The sequence below is a fragment of the Ovis canadensis genome, chromosome 7, assembly GCF_042477335.2.
Source record: "Ovis canadensis isolate MfBH-ARS-UI-01 breed Bighorn chromosome 7, ARS-UI_OviCan_v2, whole genome shotgun sequence".
In the NCBI taxonomy this organism is placed as follows: Eukaryota; Metazoa; Chordata; class Mammalia; order Artiodactyla; family Bovidae; genus Ovis; species Ovis canadensis.
Window position 1 is genome coordinate 112,527,222 of NC_091251.1, and position 19,511 is coordinate 112,546,732.

The following is a 19,511-nucleotide window of genomic DNA, read 5'->3' on the forward strand; positions in this document are numbered from 1 at the left end:
ATGCCCAGCTTAGGCAGGGGCTCTCAAGGCTTCAGGGTGCTCCCGGCAATGTGGGGCCACCACACTGATGCTCAGCCAATCAGCTCTGGGGGATTAGGAAGGCCTTCTCAACTTCTCTCTGGTTCTTGGTGTCTACTCTTTACTGTCCAATCTGTTGGGTGGAGCCTTCAGCTTCGCATTCTGCTCCAACCCCCTCATACGCCCTCTCCTCATGGTGGCAAGAGGGCTGCTGTTGTTACAGCCTCACAACTCAGGTTCAAGTCCAGTGGGAGAGGGACAGCCTTTCCTTGCAGCTCCCATCCTAACTGGACCACTTCAGGTCACATGCTCACTCCTGATCGTCTGTTGAAGGGAACAGCTAGGTGGTGACTGGCCAGGCCTGAGTCACAAGCTCCAATTTCAGGCAACACGGGAAAGGAGAATTGCCCCACTAACATGAGGCCCAGACCTCCTCATTCCAAGGGCTGACCTGTCCAGGGCAGCCCCCAGACACCAAAAGCTCCCTATTCTATGAACTGAGTCTTAGGCTCTCTGTGGTCTGTGGGTTTTCATGAAAAAACACAAGCTGTGGGTCCATTTAAAAACCATTTTATTATTAACATCATCTTTCCATTTAGCCAAGTGTCTGTAATTTATAAGGAATGTCGGTAAATATTCCATTTGAAGCTTCTTTGTACATATTTCCATCGATAAATAAACTCTGAATTCACATAAAAAAGTTAAACTTAAATAACTCATATTTCCTTCTCTTGTAACAGGCATATATTGGCAAAATATAAATATTCTTGGACTCAGGCTTTGTTCTAAGTGAGGACAGTAATTTATCACATGGTACAATTATTGACAACAAAACCAAGAAATTGTCAGCTGGTGTCCTGGCTTGGACTAGTTACTGAGGTGGGAAACAGAGAATTCACATTTGGTTTCCGGGCCAAGGATAGAGCAGGAGTGGTAATGGAGGGGGGGGGGGGGGGAGAGAATAGTTTTCTTTACAGCTCTGATAAAAATAATCTGCTCTGCCACTGAATTTTAACTTTGAATACATTCTTCTACATTTGCGGATTAATTCCATAATCATGTTACTTAAAACTCGGATGTCAACTAACAAAATATGGCACGTAATCCATTTGAACCACGTCAGTAGGTTTGAGAACTATCATCGGGCTGGCGGGAGCGGCAACAGAAATGCACGTGGAGGGCAGTGACTGGGGGTGGGCTGGCTGAGTCCACGGCGCTCGGTCGCACACTCTTCCGGGGCCTCGCGCAGCAGGCAGCCGTGTGCCCGAGCGGCGGGAGGCCGGGCCGCTCAGAGCGCACGGGGCATGACGGGAAGGGCACGGCGCGGGGGATGATGGGAAGGGCACGGCGTGGGGGGTGACGGGAAGGGCACGGCGCGGGGGGTGACGGGAAGGGCACGGCGCGGGGGGTGACGGGAAGGGCAGGGCGTGGGGGGTGACGGGAAGGGCAGGGCACGGGGGGTGACGGGAAGGGCACGGCGCGGGGGGTGACGGGAAGGGCAGGGCGGGGCGGCTCAGAGCGCGCGGGGGATGACGGTGAAGGGCACCGCGGGGCTGCTGGCCTCCAGCTCCAGGGCCGTCAGGAAGCACTCGGTGGCCGCCGCGTCGTTGCCCTGAGCCTGCAGGACCTCGCCCAGGCCGTTCCAGACCTCGTGGGCCGTGGAGTTCACCTGCACCGCGTCCCGCAGGATCTTCTCGGCCAGACTGTAGCGGCCCAGCTGGTGGAGGATCAGGGCCTGCAGAGACAGACAGACAGACAGAGAGACGACGCTCGGGACTCCGAGCTGCCCCTGGGCTTCGGCATGTTCCTCGGAGGCAGGCAGGTGTCTCCACCGGGCCGGGCACAGTGGAAGTTCAAGCTCTTCCTGCGCTCAGAGTGGGAGCCAGAAGGATCACTCAAACCATGCACCGAACGAAGTCACCGGCATTCCGCCATTTGTGAAAGCAACAAAAAATGTCATTTCAAAAGGTTCACCGAGAATGCACCACGCGGAACGGCCACGGTCTGTCTGTGCTGACGCATGGGTCACGGCTGACACCCGCCGGACAGAGGGGCGTTGGCCATCTTTTACTTTTCTTAACCTCAAGAAAAGTCACAGCAAACAGAACAGAAATGTCAGCTGCTCACAGCCCCCACCCCGGTCTCACTGTCCCCTCCGGGCTCGGCGCCCCCCACAGCTGTCACTTCAGTTTTAATCAGAGCGTGCGTGCTGGTCCCCAGATATCCCATCCTAATTGTGTTTCCAGGTTGTGGGTCTCCACAACTGGTGTGTGTGTATTTCATCTGACAGACTCTCATTTACTCAAGGATTCCCTCGCGAGGAGACCCCCAGGCTTCCCAGTCTCAAGCGACTGAACAACAGCCCCGACCTTCGCGTTGGCACCAGGCCATCGGGGTGGCCTCACTGCGTCTTGGGGCTGAATGGGGCGCGGGTGGGGGTGCGGAGCCCTCCTCGCTGCTGTCCGCTTTCCGGGTGTTACCGGCCATCCTGGCCTGCGCTACTTCAGACGAGCTTCAGGGTTACTGTGAGTCCCTCTGGCTGTGCGTGGTCGCTCTCAGAGCAGGGAGAAGCTGACACCTTTACAAAGCCTCGTCTTCCTGCCCAGAACGTGACCTGGCCTCCGGGCCTGCAGACCTCAGGCCTGCACGTTCTCTCCGAGCCTCGCGTGTGGCGGGGCTGAGGCCGCCCCGGTTTCCTCAAGGCTGCACCTCACCAGGGGCCAAGGGCAGAGCTGGGCTGTGCTGCCCGAGGGTTGGCTGCGGCCGAGCTACAGCCGCCAGCACCCTGAGCCCACACTCCAGGGGGCTCCCGCCTCTGAGATGAGCTCCTGGAGCGGGTAAGGGCGCCCTTGGCAGGCAGCGGCCAGGCCCCGAGGGCTGTGGCCTGGGTAGTTCTCAGGACCAGAGAGCACCCTGACCGCCCAGAGCCGTTGGCCCCTCTGAGCACCTGACTCGGGGCAATGAGGCTGACCCGGGAGCCTGTGGTCAGAAGGTGATGGCTGGGACACCCGCGGCCTCAGCAACGAGCATGCCTCGGTCCTGGCAGGGCAGGTTCCTGAGTGAGGAGGAGCAGGAGGGCTCGGGCGGAGGGAGGCTGTCCTCCCCCGGCAGAGGATGGAAAGCCCAGGGTCAGGCCCCCTCTCGGAGGGGAAAACTGCAAGAATAGCGTGTGTTTGGTTTCTTAGCAACATCATCATATCTAATGAAGTCACAGGGGCCTCCCTGGGGACTCAGACAGTAAAGAGTCCGCCTGCAATGCGGGAGACCTGGGTTTGAGCCCTGGGTTGAGAAGATCCCCGGAGAAGGGAAAGGCTACCAACTCCAGTATTCTTGCCCGGAGAATCCCCTGACTGAGGAGCCTGGTGGGCTACGGCCGTGGGGTCGCAGAGGTTGGACACGCCTGAGCAGACAGGCTCAGAAAGGCCCAGGGTCTCGCCCGAGGTCACAGGGCCCAGGAGGGTGGGGCTGGGCGGCTGGCCTGAGGCCCGCTCCCGTCCTCCCACCTCAGCCTTTCTGCGCTCGCTGCCGCCGCTGGCACTTTAGAGACCGGCCCCCGGGCACCAGCCCAGCTCCATCTGAGCAGAAGGGTGCCCTGTGCTCAGGGTCCCTCCAGTGGGTCCCTCCCAGCCCCTCCTTCCCGCAGCTGTGATGGGTGGCTCCCCTCCAGGGCACAGCCTTTCTCCCGTCTCTATGCTGTTCGGGAGCACCCTGCGTATCCGCTCAATGACCGGGGGCCTGCTTGCCTCTCTCTGGGGGCCACAGGCTGGCGGTCATCTTGAGGCTCAGGGTGGCTGCAGATGCCGAAGGCCTGGGGGTCCTGTTAGTCAGAAAGCAGATCTGGGAGCTGAGACTCAGGAGCACCGGGACCTTGGTCCAGCGGGGGCTGGAGGTGACTGCTCCCAGCAGCAGCGCTCTGACCCCACCCTGCTGGAGTGCAGGCAAGGACACCAGCCCCCTAGCCAGGAATTTTGTTTCGAAAGTGGCAGCTGCTGGAACTTGGGGGCTCCAGGGGCACAGGGCAGGGGCAAGGGCACCCCTCCCAAAATGCCTACAGGAACCAGCCATGGGCTAATCCGACCTGCTGTCCTCAGGGCTAGCCAGCTAAGGGCCTTGTGATTCTCTAGGCTTCTTACCGGCTTGGGAATTTCCAGCCCATCCCTGGACTTATATTTCTAATGTAAGAACAGGCTCCCATTTCCAGATGACCTTGAAGCTTCCTGAGCAATCTGTTTAGTGGAATTAATTCCGAAAGCCGGGGCAGCGTGGGGAGGCATCACAGACTTGCCAGGGGCTGCCAGCTCATGCTTGGCAAGGGAATGAAACATCGGCCTCTACCCAGTCCCCCAGTGAGCCAAGGGTGGCTCAGAAATCAGGCAGAGTGAGGGCAACCAGAGCAAGCTCTGGCCTGGGGCTGAGTCAGTGCCAGGAGCCAGCGTTGCTGGCAGGCTGGTCAGAGGTGGGCTGGCACCTGGACACATCTGGCCGTTGGGACCGGTGTGCCTCCGGAGCCCCTCTGCATTGTGAGGGGCTTCCATATGCCCATTCCCTGATGCCCCCTTCATTCTTCAGGTCCCGCTTCCTCTCTCCTCCGAAGATCAAGGCCTCACCTCTGAGGCTGGCACTCTGCTGTGCTCACCCCCAGCCAGGCCCCGCTTTCTCCCAGAACAGGCCTCTTGGCTCATTCAGGCTGATCCATCATCCCAGGTATTTCTGCAGGACGCAGCGCCCACCCCTTCTCCACCTCCCCAACCTTGGTCAGGCCCATCCGGCCCTCTTGCTGGAGCTCTAGTCCATCTGCCTGAAGCCTTGACAATCCCAAAGTACAGGCCACACCATCCCCTTAGGCAGCACTGTGTGTGTGCGTGTGTGTGTGTGTGTATGTGTGTGCGCACTAAGTCACTTCAGTCCTGTCTGACTCTTTGCAACCCCATGGACTGTAGCCTGCCAGGCTCCTTTGTCCATGGGATTCTCCAGGCAAGGATGCTGCAGTGGCTTGCCAGGCCCTCCTCCAGGGGATCTTTCTGACCCAGGGATCGAACCCACATCTCTCGTGGCTTCTGCGCCGGCAGGCGGGTTCTTTACCACTGGCGCTCCCTGGGAAGCCCTTAGGTAGCTCTACCCAGTGGCATATTAAAAAAGCAGACACATTACTTTGCTAACAAAGGTCCATCTAGTCAAAGCTATAGTTTCTCCAGTAGTCATGTATGCATGTGAGAGTTGGACCATAAAGCAAGCTGAGCACCGAAGAATTGATGCTTTTCAACTGTGGTGCTGGGGAAGACTCTTGAGTCCCTTGGACTGCAAGGAGATCCAACCAGTCAATAATAAAGGAAATCAGTCTTGGGTGTTCACTGGAAGGACTGATGCTAAAGCTGAAACTTCCAATACTTTGGCCACCTAATGCAAAGAACTGACTCATCTGAAAACACCCTGATGCTGGGAAAGATTGAAGGCAGGAGGAGAAGGGGACGACGGAGGATGAGATGGTTGGATGGCATCATGGACTCAATGGACATGAGTTTGAGTGAACTCCGGGAGTTGGTGATGGACAGGGAGGCCTGGCGTGCTGTGGTCCAGGGGGTCGCAAAGAGACACGACTGAGCGACTGAACTGACTGACTGACGCAGTGGCATTTAGGTCCCGCCTCCAGCCCTCAGCCCAGCAGGAGACCGAGAATTTGATGACTGACATATTTCATTACCTTAACAAGCAAGCCCTCCCCCCTGCTCCCACACAAACTCACTGAGTGCGCAAACCCCAGCCACGCACTGGGGACACAAATGTGGGCAAGAAGCCGTCCTGCCCTCAAAGCTGGGGGCATGGTGACAACCCCAGCGTGACCGAGCTGTGTGCCTGGCACTGGGCTCTGCCTCAGCCACCGGCAAGACTGCGCCTCACCTCTGCTGTCTGCACGTCGGGGCCACAAGGCCGGCTCCTGCCCGAGACGCCTCTGCTGGGGTAAAGTGGCGGAGCTGAGATGTGGTTGCTGCAGCCCCAAGGCTAGCCCCGCACTCCTCCTCTGAGGGAAGGCGTGCAAACGGCCTGTGCCTCTGCCAGCCCTGCCGATTCCGGGGCCACTGGAGATGAGGGCCCACTGGGGCCGGCCTCCCAAGTAGACAGGAGCCCCCCCCCCCCCCCCCCCCGCCCGAGGAGGTGACTCTCAGTCCCTCTCTTCAGACGCAAATGAACACAGCTTGCTAAGCTTGCAATGATTATAATCAGGTGTTTTGTACAAAGAAGACCTTGGTGAGGCACCACACTGGAAGTGGGGGATTAAATTAAACCTGTTCTTTCAAAGGAGACAAAAGGCACTTGGCGGGTTTGAGGACAATCAGTGTCTTCCTCACTCGCAGCTTTTATGTGTGTGTGGAGACTGCTGCCCAGGGATGGAGGGCATCCTTTGTCCACGCCCAGGACAAAAGCCCCTTGGAGATTTTTTTTAATTAAAAAAAAATGTACTTATTTTTCCTTTTTTTTGGCTGCACCTCGAGGCCTGTGGGATCTTTGTCCCCCGACCAGGGATTGCAACGGTGCCCCCTGCGTTGGAAGCAAGCGCAGTCCTAACGACGGGCCCCCAGGGAAGAAGTCCTGCCTCTTGGAGACTTTAGACATCACCGCGGGGCTCTGCCCAAGTGCCAAGCCAGCGCTTCGCTTGGGGGTGCACTGGGTCCCTGATCGGGACACCCGCCCTGCGGCACCGCTGCTGGGGGCTCCTGAGCTGGGGGGACCCACCAGGGGCAGCGGAGCCTGTGGAGCGCGAGAGGGCGGAGGCACGTCGGAGCACGGGCCCCCGGCTCGCCGCGAGCTCAGCTCCACCACGGACTCGGGCAGCTTGCTCGGGTCCCAGGGGCTCTGCCTGAACCATGGGGACAAGGACCGAGACACGGGAGGGCAGCGAGGCCTGCATGAGGCCTGCGAGGGCTCAGTGACGGAGGCCTTCGCTGAACCGTCCCGTGGCCGACGCCGTGATTCTGATCGACCGCGGGGCAGGGGCTCCCGGGCGCCCGCGGCCGACGGCCCGCCCCTGCCGCCCCTGCGCCCTCTGGGCTGGCGCCCGGTCAGATCAGGGAGCCTCCGATTCGCCTCTGCCTGTGCGGCACCCGGCGCGGCCGAGCACCCCCGAGGGCCTCGCGGAGCGTCTGCTGGACGGATGGAGAGACGGATAGGGGACGGCGGAGGAGGGAGGTGCGGCGGGGCGGGGGGCCCAGCTCCCTTCCTGCACGTAAGCCTGGCCCCACCGGGCCGGCCTCCCAACAGCCCTCCCACCCGTAAGCTTTGCCGGCAGAAGCGCCGCACCGGTGCCCGCAGCCCTCGCCGGCCTCGCCAGCCCCCAAAGCAACCCGGCTGTCCCGAGCCCTGTGGACGCGCCCTTCGTGGTGCGAAGTTTCCAGAGCGATGGAGACGTGACGCCACCTCTCCGTCAGGAGGTCGGAGCGCCTCTCTGACTTCCGCTAGGAAGATGCGGAGGCGGCGGCTTCCTCCCTGAAAACCAGCGTAGAGGCGGCTGCTGCTTCTCTTCACCCCCAGGGCTGCCTCCACCCCCAAGTCCCGGGGCTTGAATTACTATCTGCCTCCCGAGGTCTGGGTGTCCCGCACTGCAGCCGGCGGGACCCTCAGAGCCCGGGAGGGACCCCCAGAGGATGGCGGGACCCTCAGAAGCCGGGCGGGACCCCCAGAGGGTGGCGGGACCCCCAGAGGATGGCGGGACCCTCAGAGCCCGGGAGGGACCCCCAGAGGATGGCGGGACCCCCAGAGGCTGGTGGGACCCTCAGAAGCCAGGTGGGACCCCCCCAGAGGGTGGCGGGACCCCCAGAGGATGGTGGGACCCTCAGAAGCCGAGGGGGTACCCCCAGAGAGTGGCAGGACCCCCAGAGGCTGGCGGGCTCCCCAGAGGCTGGGCTGGCCAGGTGATGGGAAATCCTGGGTGCAGGCAGGCGATTTCACCATCAGCTGCAGCCTGAGACAGGACTCGTAAGTTCAATGAGCTCACGCTCAGAAACACCAACATCAACATTGCCAAAGCTCAGCGTGAGGCACCAACCTAATTAAATGTCAGATCTGGCCGGCCCCACGCGCTATCAAGGGACATCCTCGAGAAGGCAGCTCGTGCAGCTCAGGCTGGGGTGGGGGGCTGGCGGGGGCGAAGGCGGGCGGTAGGGGTGGTCCTGGGGTCCCCAGAACACCTGGGGATGCTGGGTGTTTTCCTCACTCTGAGGCCAAGAAAGCTCTCAGTAACATCCCGGCCCATCTCCAGACTCGCTGCCCTCGATCTGCCATTGCAATCGTGTGCCCTGTTGTTGCCAGCGAGAAGGACCTCGAGTCTCCACCAGCCCTCAGGAGAGCACCATGGCACCCGGCAGGACCTCAGCGCCCCCGCCAGCTCTCCACGCTCTCACTTTTCCACTCTAATGGCCAAGAAACTCCCGCTGACTTATTTAAACGTCTCCCAGGTTGGCTTATTTCTTTATTTTTATCTGCCTTCTCCAACAACAAGTCAGAAGGAGCAACAGCTCAGGGCGGCCTGGAAGTCAGCGCTTCCCCACGAGGTGCCCGCGGTGGAAAGTTGGTGCTAATCACCCCCCGAGGGAGGCGCGCCCGTGTGTCTTTGGGAAGGTGGTGCCCCGCCCCCGGGGTGCACCCCAGGCCCGGCCTCCCCCCGAGGCCCCAGGACCCCCGGGTGGGCACAGCAGCCCAGGAAGCCAGCTGGCTCCCCCCAGCAGCTGGTGGGGTGGGGATGGTGGGGGAGACCTGGCCCCAGAGTCCCAGCCAGCGGAGTGGGGGTTCTCTGTGGTCAGGGAGACGTTCACACGGGAACACCACATTGCTGGGGCCACCCTGGTGTCTCAGCTGGTAAAGAACCGGCCTGCAGTGCAGGAGACCTGGGTTCGATCCCTGGGTCAGGAAGAGCCCCTGGAGGAGGACATGGCAGCCCGCTCCAGTACTCTGCCCTGGAGAATCCCACGGACGGAGGCACCTGGCGGGCTGCAGCCCACGGGGTCGTGAGCGTTGGCATGGTGACTAAGACACACTGCGCGGCTGAGCTCATAGGCTTCCTGGAGAAGCCAAGGTGCGGGGCCCCAGAGACCCCAGCCCCAGCCTGTGGTCCCGGGCCAGGACCCCTTCCCAAGAGCCCTGACAACCCCCATCAGACCCCCATCCCAACTTGTCCTCGGTGGGGTGGGAGGTCACACCTCTGAAGCATCACTACACTTGGGTCTGAACATTTATCACCAACACAATGAAAGCAAAAGCCTGTCCTGTCATTTCCAGCGAGGAGCCCTGGCCTCCCCTGGGCCGGGAAGCATCACAGTGGTGGAGAGCAGGTCCTCTCAGGCCAGCTCTGCTGTCCACCACCAACTGTCCAGCTTAGGTAGAACCTTCTCGCTAGCCTCTTTCCTGACCTAGCAAATGAAGGGGTGGAGGAGGTGATCTGCAGATGAAAATTCGAGGCTTTGGTCAAATTTTCCACCCAACAAGTATTTTTTGGAGCATCAGCTACATACCAGCGAAGAAGAACCCCTAAAGTGAAGGAGGGGAGGGAAACAGCTGGCAAAGCTCAACATTCAGAAACGAAGACCATGGCATCCAGTCCCATCCTTCATGGGAAACAGACGGGGAAACAGTGGAGACAGAGACAGACTTTCTTTTCTTGGGCTCCAAAATCACTGCAGATGGTGACTGCAGCCATGAAATTCAAAGATGCTTGCTCCTTGGAAGAAAAGCTAGGACCAACCTAGACAGCATATTAAAAAGCAGAGACATTACTTTGCCAACAAAGGTCCATCTTGTCAAAGCTATGGTTTTCCAGTAGTCATGTACGGATGTGAGAGTTGGACTATAAAGAAAGCTGAGCACCAAAGAATTGATGCTTGTGAACTGTGGTGTTGGAGAAGATTCTCGAGAGTCCCTTGGACTGCAAGGAGATCAAACCAGTCCATCCTAAAGGAGACCAGTCCTGGGTGTTCATTGGAAGGACTGATGATAAAGCTGAAATTCCAATACTTTGGCCACCTGATGGGAAGAACTCATTTGAAAAGATCCTGATGCTGGGAAAGATTGAAGGCAGGAGGAGAAGGGGATGACAGAGGATGAGATGGCTGGATGGCATCACCGACTGGATGGACATGATGGGTTAGCTCTGTGAGTTGGTGATGGACAGGGAGGCTTAGCATGCTGCAGCCTGTGGGGTTGCAAAGAGTTGGACACGACTGAGCGACTGTTCTGACTGAATTGAGCTACATATCTGGTGCATATCTGTTCTTTCAGGGCTTAAACTTTAATTGGAGAAACAAGCAGAAACACGGCAAGGCGGCCTCTCTCCCGCCTTCAGCAGGGCAGAGTGCCCACGGAGGGCCAGGAAGGGGGCTGGGAAGGGCTGCCTGGGGGGGGGGGTCCTCCTAGGGGGAGGCCCTAGTGGGTGGGGGGCCCTCCAGCAGTAAGACAGACACAAACGGGAGAGCGGCCCTGGAGGCGTGGCCCCTTCCACCGTGAGGCCCAGCGTGGGTGGGAGAGAGGGGGTCTCTCTCTGAGTCTGGGAGACCCTGGGGACGCCCATCTCAGTCCCCCGGGACCTGTGTGCCCTGGGACCCAGTGGGCGCTCGGTAAACGCTGCTCGTCCGAAAGGCGGTCAGGACATGTCGGTGCTGGGCGTGGATGTCACCCGCTCCCCGAGGAGGGCGGGCACCCTGCACACGTGTCTGGGAGCGGCGGGGCAAGGAGGGCGCGGTGGGGCATGTGGGACCTCCAGGCCAGGCCCTGCAGGCTCTGTCGGAGTCTCACGATGGACCCACAGGGCCCGGGGATTTCCGGGCAGTCCCGCAGGGCCGCTGGCCGAGGCCCCCCCGAGGGCTGCGATCCCCTACCTGTTGGGGACGCGGTCATCTTGGCCAGTGGCTGCCGCATCCCCGCCAAGCGCTGGGCATGAACTATTTTTCCACTTTTACACAGGAACAAACAGGAGTGATAAGACGCTTTCTGACGAAGGGAGAACAGGAATCGATAAAGCCTGGAAAATTCTCTTTCCGCAAATGACAGGAGGAGTCAGCACACAGAGTCCGGGCAGGAAGGCGGGTGGGGGTCCAGGGGTGGGCTGAATGTCCCGCCGCCCGTTTGCTGGGACGCGGGACCCTGCCCTGCCCTTGGGGCTGGCTCGGCTCCTCGGGGCCGCAGAGCCCGTGGGACGGACGGCCTGGCCTCCTCGCCCCACATGGCCGAGCCCTCACGCTGACCGCCCCAGAGAGGAGCCAGCGTCACTTCCTCAACGCTCCCCGTTCCCAGGGAAGGGCAGGGACGTGGCCTTCGGGGCTGGACTGCGGTGCTGGCAGCTGCCCTTCCATGGACGTCGATGCCAGCGCCGTGAAGTCTGCAGGCCACGAGCCCCTGTGGGGAGCTCCCCGGTGGACCCTGAGGCTGGACGGGTCGCCTGGATGGAGGGAGGGAGTCAGAGGGGTCAGGGGCAGCCGCTGCAAACGGCGCCTGTGGTCAGGCCACAGGACGCGCGCGTGGACTCAGGGAAGGCACTGGTCCCAGGGGCGGCCACGCACAGGCAGGGGCATCTACCCCCAGCTGCACTGCCAAAGAGCGGGGGTATGCTCTCAGCCCCTGCAGCCACTCGGGGACCCCTGCTCGCTGTCTGGGGGGCTTTGCTGAGAAGGGAGCCCTCCCCGTCTCCCAGAAGGCAGGGCCCTGGGACACCCAACATCCACCTTGCCAGGCCCCGGGGGCCTGCGCACGTTAGACGGTTCTCTTAGCCGCTTCCTGGAGCCAAAGGAAGGGGCGGAATCCTAACAGCCGCCAGGCGGGAGCGCCCCTGGCAGCCTCATGAGAACGGGACTCATGTCTGCAGGACGGAGGCCACACTGCCGTCCAGGGTCGCAGGAGTGGCCAGTGGATGGCAGGGCTAGAACGTGAGCGCCGCCCACCACCTCAGCTCCCATCCCCACGCCCCGGATGGCGCCGCATGTCCCCCTGAGCCTCCCCTGCGGGCCGTTTCCACGCAGAGGGGCCAGGTGACCCCACCGCATCACTCCACGAGCACGCCCGCCCACCCCTTGGAGCTCTGCCTCGCGGATGCCCCCTGCTCCCCTGTCCCCTGCCTCCCTCCATGCTAAGCCATCTGACCCCAGGCCACGGTGTGCAGCAGACTGGCCTCCAGAAGGAAAACGCCCCGCTCACAGCGTTCACCACCTTCCGTGGTGTGAACACCCCTCCAGGGCTGAGTTCACGGGATGTCTCTGCAGGGCTGGGACGGGTTAGCCCAGGATGCTGCTGTCTCCAGGGCTGAGGGTGGAAGGGGAGAAGCGGCCTGTCTTTTCCCCTCGTCAGGCGATGTGACTCCACAAAGCTTACGTTAAGTCACTCAGTCGTGTCCGACTCTTTGTGACCCCATGGACCATAGCCCCCAGGCTCCTCTGTTCATGGGATTCTCCAGGCAAGAACACTGGAGTGGTTGCCATGCCCTCCTCCAGGGGATCTTCCTGACCTGGGGATCGAACTTGTGCCTCCTGCTGCAGGTGGGTTCTTCACTGCTGAGCCCCCGGGGAAGCCCCGGGCAAGCTGAGGGTATCAGTGAAATGCCCTTGGAATGCCCCCGGGCCTCTGTCTCCTCCCCTTCAGCCTCCAAAGGCTCCCTGGGCAGCCGGCCTCCTGAGCCTGGCCCCCTAACGCCGGCAGTCCCTGTGAGCTGGGCTGCCCCCTGCTGTAGCTGTGGTGGGCGCCGGGGGCGGGGGCAGGGGCAGAGTCAGCAGGAGAAACGGGGTTTGCAGCGTCAACCGTCCCAGAGGCAGAGGCTGATCCGTCCCCTCCGGGTGAGACAGCCGGGGGCAGGTAGAGACATCTAACAGCGTGTGGGAGCTCTAATTAGAGAGCCAGCTATAACCCACTGACCTGCCTGGTTTTGACAGGCCTGGAAAAACCGCATGTTTGTTCCAGGAAGAAGCAGGCTTTGCTTCTGGTTTGTTCTGAGAGATCCCCGCGGGGACGGCTTGCTGGCACTTTGGTTCCAGCCTCCTGCGTCTGTCCGGATGCCCATGGCCCCAACATGGGGGATCAGAGGGAACCTGTGGGGACTCTGGTCCCTAAAGGGAGGGCTGCTTTCCGCCACAGGCCTGCTTCATGCTTCTGTTTATGAGGAAGGACACAGTCTGGTACCCACAGGCTCCCTCGCAGGGCCAGGCAGGCAGTTTCTGCTTCGTCTGAAAGGACGTCAGTTGGCATTTCAATCACGGGTCTCTTCAAGACAGACCTCCTGGCAAGGCCGGGCCCCAGGCTCAGTGCCTGTGTGTCCAAGCTTCCTTGCAGAAACAGGCCCTCTGATCATCAGCTGGGGTCCCTGCCCTCCCCGGGGAGGCTGACGCCTGCAAGAGACTCAGGTCTCCAGGAGACAAGGAGAAGGGACGGAGCGCGTTTCTCCCTAGAGCCAAGGCCACGTCCACTGTCAGATGGCAGGGGTCTAGGTGCAGTTAGAGGCAGTGCTGACATGGCGCAGGCGCTGCACAGGCCTTCCGGATGACTCGGGGACATTCTGAAAGGCGTGGGAGGAAACCGTACCTGCAGAGGTGTGCCTAACGGACAGGTGTTCTGTAAACCCCGAGCCGCTGAGGAAGGAGAGGGAGGGTGCAGACGGGATGAGAGGGGGCCTCGTGACCGCCAGCAGCCGGCAGGAGCGACCGGGACAAGCAACCCGGGGCGTGGGCGGCAGGGCTGGGGTCCCAGGAACCAAGCCAGAGGGGCCGTGGGGCAGAAAAGCTCCCGGAGCTTCCTGAAGCCCGAGGCCCACACCTGACGACTAGCTGGGTGGGCGGCGCCCTCAGACTCGGGTCCTGCCTCTCCCCAGCTGGCTGCCAAAGCCGCGGGGGGCCCCCGGCAGCCTCCTCACCCAGCACTCAGCCCTGTGCGCCTGCGTGGCTCCCTGGCCAGCAGGCCTCTAAGAGCAGGGTCTGCAGGGCCCGGCCCCCGAGCAGGCTCCCAGTCTCCACCTTCCCAGAGCCCAAGGGCTGGAAACCCGGCGATCCTTGGCCTTTCATCACTGGTGCGTGTGGCATCCCTTCCTTCTAAGCGATGAGCCCAAGGACCTAGGGAGCACATCCTGCTAGAAGTTTCCCCCAGGTCCTGCCTCTGGTTTTTCTTCACTGACATCAAGGATATCGGTGTCCACCAGAGTGGACGGGTGGCAGACCAAAGCCTGGACTAAAAATCCCTTACCCCCGACCCCCTTGGCAACAGAAGGGATGCCAAAGATGGACCCAGAGACACTCCTGCACATGCCCAGACTCCCAAACCAGAGCTGAAGCGCGTGGGTCTAGGCATTTCCAGGGCTCAGGCAGCTGTGAGCAGGGAGACATCCCCGGGCGAGGTGAGAGGCAGGAGAGACGGAGGCTTCACCCAGGTGGGAGCCAAAGAGGAAGGAGACAGCTACAGCAGATGCTGCTTGACACGAAGACAGGGTCACGCCCTCCAACCCCTAGAAGGTGGTGAGAAACTCCTCTCCTCCCACCAGAACAAGGGGCTGAGTTCTCTGGGGCTAGGGTCACCGTGCAGGAGGTTAGAAAGCTGATCCATTTCACGCCCACTGCAGCTCAGGAAGGCAAGTGCTAGGATCGCATTTAACAGATAAGGAAAGGGCTCAGTCACTCAGTCGTGCTCTTTGTGACCCCATGGACTGTAGCCCGCCCCGCTCCTCTGTCCCTGGGATTCTCCAGGCAAGAACACTGGAGTGGGTTGCCACGCCCTCCTCCAGGGGATCTTCCCAACCAGGGATCAAGCCCGCATCTCTTGTGTCTCCTGCACTGGCAGGTGGGTCCTTTATCACTAGTGCCACGGGCGTGAAATCTTCAGAAGCGATGGAGTGAGGATTCCTGGGGGTGGGAGCTGCCACTCAGCGCTGTACCCCCGGCTGCCCCCGCGTCCCCCTCTGTAAAAGGAGCTGCTCAGATGAGGGGTCCCACGGGCGCTCTAAACCCCAGAGTGCCCTCCGCTCTCTGGGGAGCTCCAGGTCCAAAGGCTTTCGTCTGCCACCCGTCCACTCTGGCCCCTCATCCTTCGTACTGGTGAGGAAAAACCAGAAGCAGACCCTGCGGGAACTTCTGGCGGGAGGTCCCCCCTAGGCCTCTGGGCTAAAGGGTTTGAAGTTCAGACCGTCAGAAGGTTCAGACCACACAAGGGAAGACACGGCCCAGAGAGAAAGTCCAGAAACACTAGTGAGGGGGCATCTCTGAGACCAGCAGTGGAAGATGGGGGCAATTTAAGCGTCAGACAGGCTGGGGCTGCCAGCCCAGGTGGCCCCAAATGCCTCCGGGAGGAGACGGGGGCCGCCTCGCCACGCCCTCCGGCTGAGTTCAGAGGCGGCCCCCGTGGGGGAAGATGCTCAGGAAGCCAAGGAGCAGCAGGGCTGAGATCCGGGGAGGCCTGAAGCCAGGAGGGGACTAGGGGCCGCGCCTCGAGCACAGGACGACCCTGGTAAACGAGACGAGTCCGGACCAAGTTCCTAATCCCAGCTAGGGAGCAAGACCGCGGCGAGGCGGGAAGGTGGTGGAAGCGAGATGCCAAGCCATCCCGGAAGACTGGAGCAGAATTGCTAAGAATGAGTGGTTTGGGTAGGGTACGTCGGATTTGAAATAATTTTAGATCATCATTAGTAATGAGACACTGAACCACACTGCCTATAATGAGTCATCTAAGTACAAAACAGAAAACAGAAATAAACAAAAGACGCTGATGCTGGGAGAGATTGGGGGCAGGAGGAGAAGGGGGCGACCGAGGATGAGACGGCTGGATGGCATCACCGACTCGATGGACACGGGTCTGGGTAAACTCCGGAAGTCGGTGATGAACAGGGAGGCCTGGCGTGCTGCGATTCATGGGGTCGCAAAGAGTCGGACACGACTGAGCGCCTGAACAACAAGGGCACAGCACAGGAAACAGAAACGCAGAACTCTCTATTTTTGTTCCCTTAAGTTGCTGCAAAGGAACTCCTGGTGGCATGGCTTGCATTTCAGAGCCTGCGCCGGGTCTGCGCTGCTTCTGGGTCTGTGACTTCAGTCCTCAGTGAAATCAGGGGTGGCCTGAAGCCACGGAGCCCTGGCCAGCACCCAGAAAATGCTGCAGTGGGAGGAAGGACCCAATAATCAAGCAGAAAATGTCTGCAGAGACTACGTCTGCACTGAATGAGGCCGTCGGGGCTGGGAGGATGCCTGGGGGTGGGTGGGCGGCGAGAACAAGGCCACAAGCCACACAGGGGTCATGTAGGCACCCAGCAGAAGTTCCAGAGTCCCAGGGAACACGCCTTTCGCTCCACTGAGGACACTAATGCCCAGTTGAAAACGCTCTCAGCTAAAGGACACAGCTCCAAAGGAAGTGAAGATGCAGCTGGCGCCATAAACACTGTTCAATTCCTGCTTCTTCCCCTAGGTCGTTTCCAGCACCCTCCCCACCCACTCACACGCGCCCGCCGCTGGGTGCCCCCCGACCCGCCTCAGCAGACCCGCTCTCCGCTTCTGCCACTGCCGTCGCCTCCCACCCAGAGATGGGTGTGTGCTGGGGCGCTCAGTCCTGTCTGACTCTGCGACCCCCTGGACTGCAGCCCGCCAGGCTCCTCTGTCCATGGGATTCTCCAGGCAGGAAAACCGCAGTGGGTGCCCACTTCCTCCTCCAGGGGATCTTCCCCACCCAGGGATTGAACCCGCGTCTCTTGCGGCTCCGGCATTGGCAGGCAGGCTCTTTACCACCTGCACCGCCCGGGAAGCCCCAAAGCAGGCACTCTGCAAACCCAGTTAGGGCAACGTGGTCTCCCCTTCCCTTCCCCAGAGGAGCCGCCCTCTGAGCCAGCTGTGAGAGCGAGGAAGATACCGTGGTGCTGTAGAAATAAGGAAGCTGCTTCCAACTGGGTTTGGGGTGGGGGTCAGGGGTGAAAGAAGAATCTCCCTGAGTCTGGGACCAAGAGCAGAGGTGGTCTCGGCCCAACGGGACACCAGGCCCATGGTCTATGGGGGGAGCCAGTAGGAGGGGCTGAGTCACCATCAAGGGACCAGGAAGTGTACTTGGGGAGAGAGGACGGAGGGGTGACCCACAGGAGAGTTCACCCGGCCCGGGGCGGTGAGGTCTGGGTGTCCGCTGTTTTCAGACAGGAAACGATGCTTAGTGACACTCGCAGGGCGCACGGGAGGCTGCTCCTTGCTGGGCTGGGCTGTCTCCAGGGGGGATTCCCCGGGAGGCCCTGGTCTCGAGGGAAGAAGGTGGATGAGAAGCGGCCCCCGAAGAGGCTCCGCGGCGGGAGGGGCGCTGCCTGAATCAGCACAGCCCCTTGGTGCCGCCGTGCCAGCCAGCTGCCTCCTCGCCCCCCACCGCCGCCCCGGGGACCACCTGAGCCTCCCAGCACCCGTGTCTGGGTTGGGCCTTGGGGCCTGGCACGGAGCTTGGCCGGGAACAGGAGAGCGCGCAGGGCTCCGACCAAGGACGGTGGACTCTGTGAGCTGCCGTTCTAATCTCTGGTGGGGAACTAGGCCCCCTGTGGGCGAGGTCGCGGGTCCGCGCCCGCCTGGACTGAGAGACCCCGAAGCCCTGGCAGACGCCTGCCCTGGGCCGGGCCTCTCACCGCGACGCTGCTCCTGGGGACCGAAGCCACGCGACTCCAGTCCTGAGCCCTGGCTGGCTGTGGTCCCTGCCACCACGCCCCCAGACGGGTTCAAGGTCTGGCCTGGAGGAGTGTCTGGAGACGACAGGACAGGGTCTGAGCGTGAGGGGGGCTGTCCTGCGCCATCCCAGCCCTGGAGCGGAGGGCTGCGGGCAGCCTTCTCTCGCATTCCGCCCCCGGGGCAGGCCTGAGGGCCCCCGCCAGGCCGGCACACCCGGAGCCCCCCGGGAGCCCGGCTCAGCCTCCTGAGACCCGCCGCCGGAAGTCCGTGACTCAGCCCCCCCCCCCCCCCGGGCCGCCACGGCGCCCCCTACGTCACTTCCTGTCCTTGTGGCCGACGGGACCGCGCCGAGGACGAGGGCAGGGAGCCGGCGAAGCTGACCGGCGAGACTAGCGTGTTCCCACGGGCTCTGCTGAGTCTAGTCACGGCAGCGGCCCCAGGGTTTGGGCCGGGCCTTCACTCACGACAGGGGAGCGGTGACAGCTGTGAAGGCACGGTCACCTCTCCCCGCTCCCACCCCCAGGCCGGCGGCCACCCCCCAGTCTACGCAGCCACTGCGCTGCCAGGCGGGATGCCGCCCCCAGGGAGCAGACAGCTCCGCGTCAGTTCAGCCAGTGCTTCCAGGGAGGGCGGTCCAGGGGCCGACACCTCCCACCAGGGTGGGTGGGCGAGGGCCAAGAAAGGCTCCCCTGGGCAGTGACCCCCGAGTCTGCTCCGTGAGAGGCTCTGTCCCTCCTGCCCGTGCACCTCTGCCCTAGGCCGAGGCCCCAGCGTAGCCTGGCCACGGGCCATCGTCCACAGCAGTCCGGTCTGGCCCGGCGTGGCCACCCCTGAGCTCGGGCAGAGGTGACGCCTTCTGTCTCTGCGCGAGACAGGTCAGGCCAGCGGAGGCCTCTGCTGCTTCCTGACCCCTTTCAGCCGCGATGACCAGGGCGATAGGCTCGAAAGCCACAGTCAGAAAGGAATACTCGGACAGGAAAGCACCACGCTTCTGGCCAAGCATGTGCCATGATACCTTCTTACTTCAGCTCCCCTAGCTGCTGAAATTCGGTTCAGGGGGAAAGCCACTTCCGAGGTCAGCTCCTCCGGAAAAGAACTCCCCTCAAATAGACACAGAGGGGCCTCCACCAGGGGCGGGTGGACCTGAGCTAGTGCTTAGAGAGCCTGTGGGACTCAACCCGCAAAACCATACCACCAGGCAGCCACTGTTGTTATCCCCATTCCACAGCCGAGAAAATGGAGGCCCAGGAAGACTAAGGGACTTGGCCACACAGTCGGGAAGTGATAAAGCAGGGACCCAGGTGGGCTGGCCCGGCGCCATGCTCTTGACTGCTGCACTGTCCTATTGTTTAAGCTCTAGACCCTTAACAGACTTGACCTTCCAGTCCTGACTGCTCCTAACTTGAAATGTGACCTGGGGCAGGTTACCAAGCGCAGTGTCTTTCCATCAGTAAAAAAGAGATTCTCAATTTCACCACATCTTGCAAGAATAAACATCAGACGTGGAGGATGAGGTTTTAAATTTCTTTTCAGAGGTGAAAGTTACGTTCATGCCAAGGATTCCCAGTTCTCAGAAGGGCCTGAAGCTGTCAGAGTTGCTAAGAGGCCCTGTGTACCATGAAAGGGCAGCAGCCGAGCTGGCTGGAGAACGAGCAGCTGGTAGGAAGCCCTGCACCCTCCTCTCTGTTAGTCTGAGCCCCAGATAAACGGCCAAGAACGACAGCAGAGAAACGAAGGTCTGTACGCTTTTCAAAGAAGGTTATCAACAGCACACAGGCGTGCAGAAAGGGTGGCCCTCTAAATATTTCATTAGTCTTTCTTTAAAGCAAACAATCATCCTCCTTATGTTTAAAAGCAGTTTTA

The 19,511-nt window shown here is 61.1% G+C and overlaps 1 protein-coding gene across 6 annotated transcripts in view; it reads right to left on the reverse strand.

Annotated features, from left to right (window-relative positions):
* Positions 1–959: 959 nt before the first annotated feature.
* TTC7B (tetratricopeptide repeat domain 7B) overlaps positions 960–19,511 on the reverse strand; it is a 270,410-nt gene continuing 251,858 nt past the window's right edge. For all 6 annotated transcript variants that reach the window (XM_069597264.1, XM_069597263.1, XM_069597261.1 and 3 more), the window contains one exon: positions 960–1,753. In XM_069597264.1, the coding sequence (XP_069453365.1) occupies positions 1,532–1,753 (222 nt within the window). In that variant the 3' untranslated portion in view covers positions 960–1,531. The remainder of the gene's footprint in view (positions 1,754–19,511) is intronic.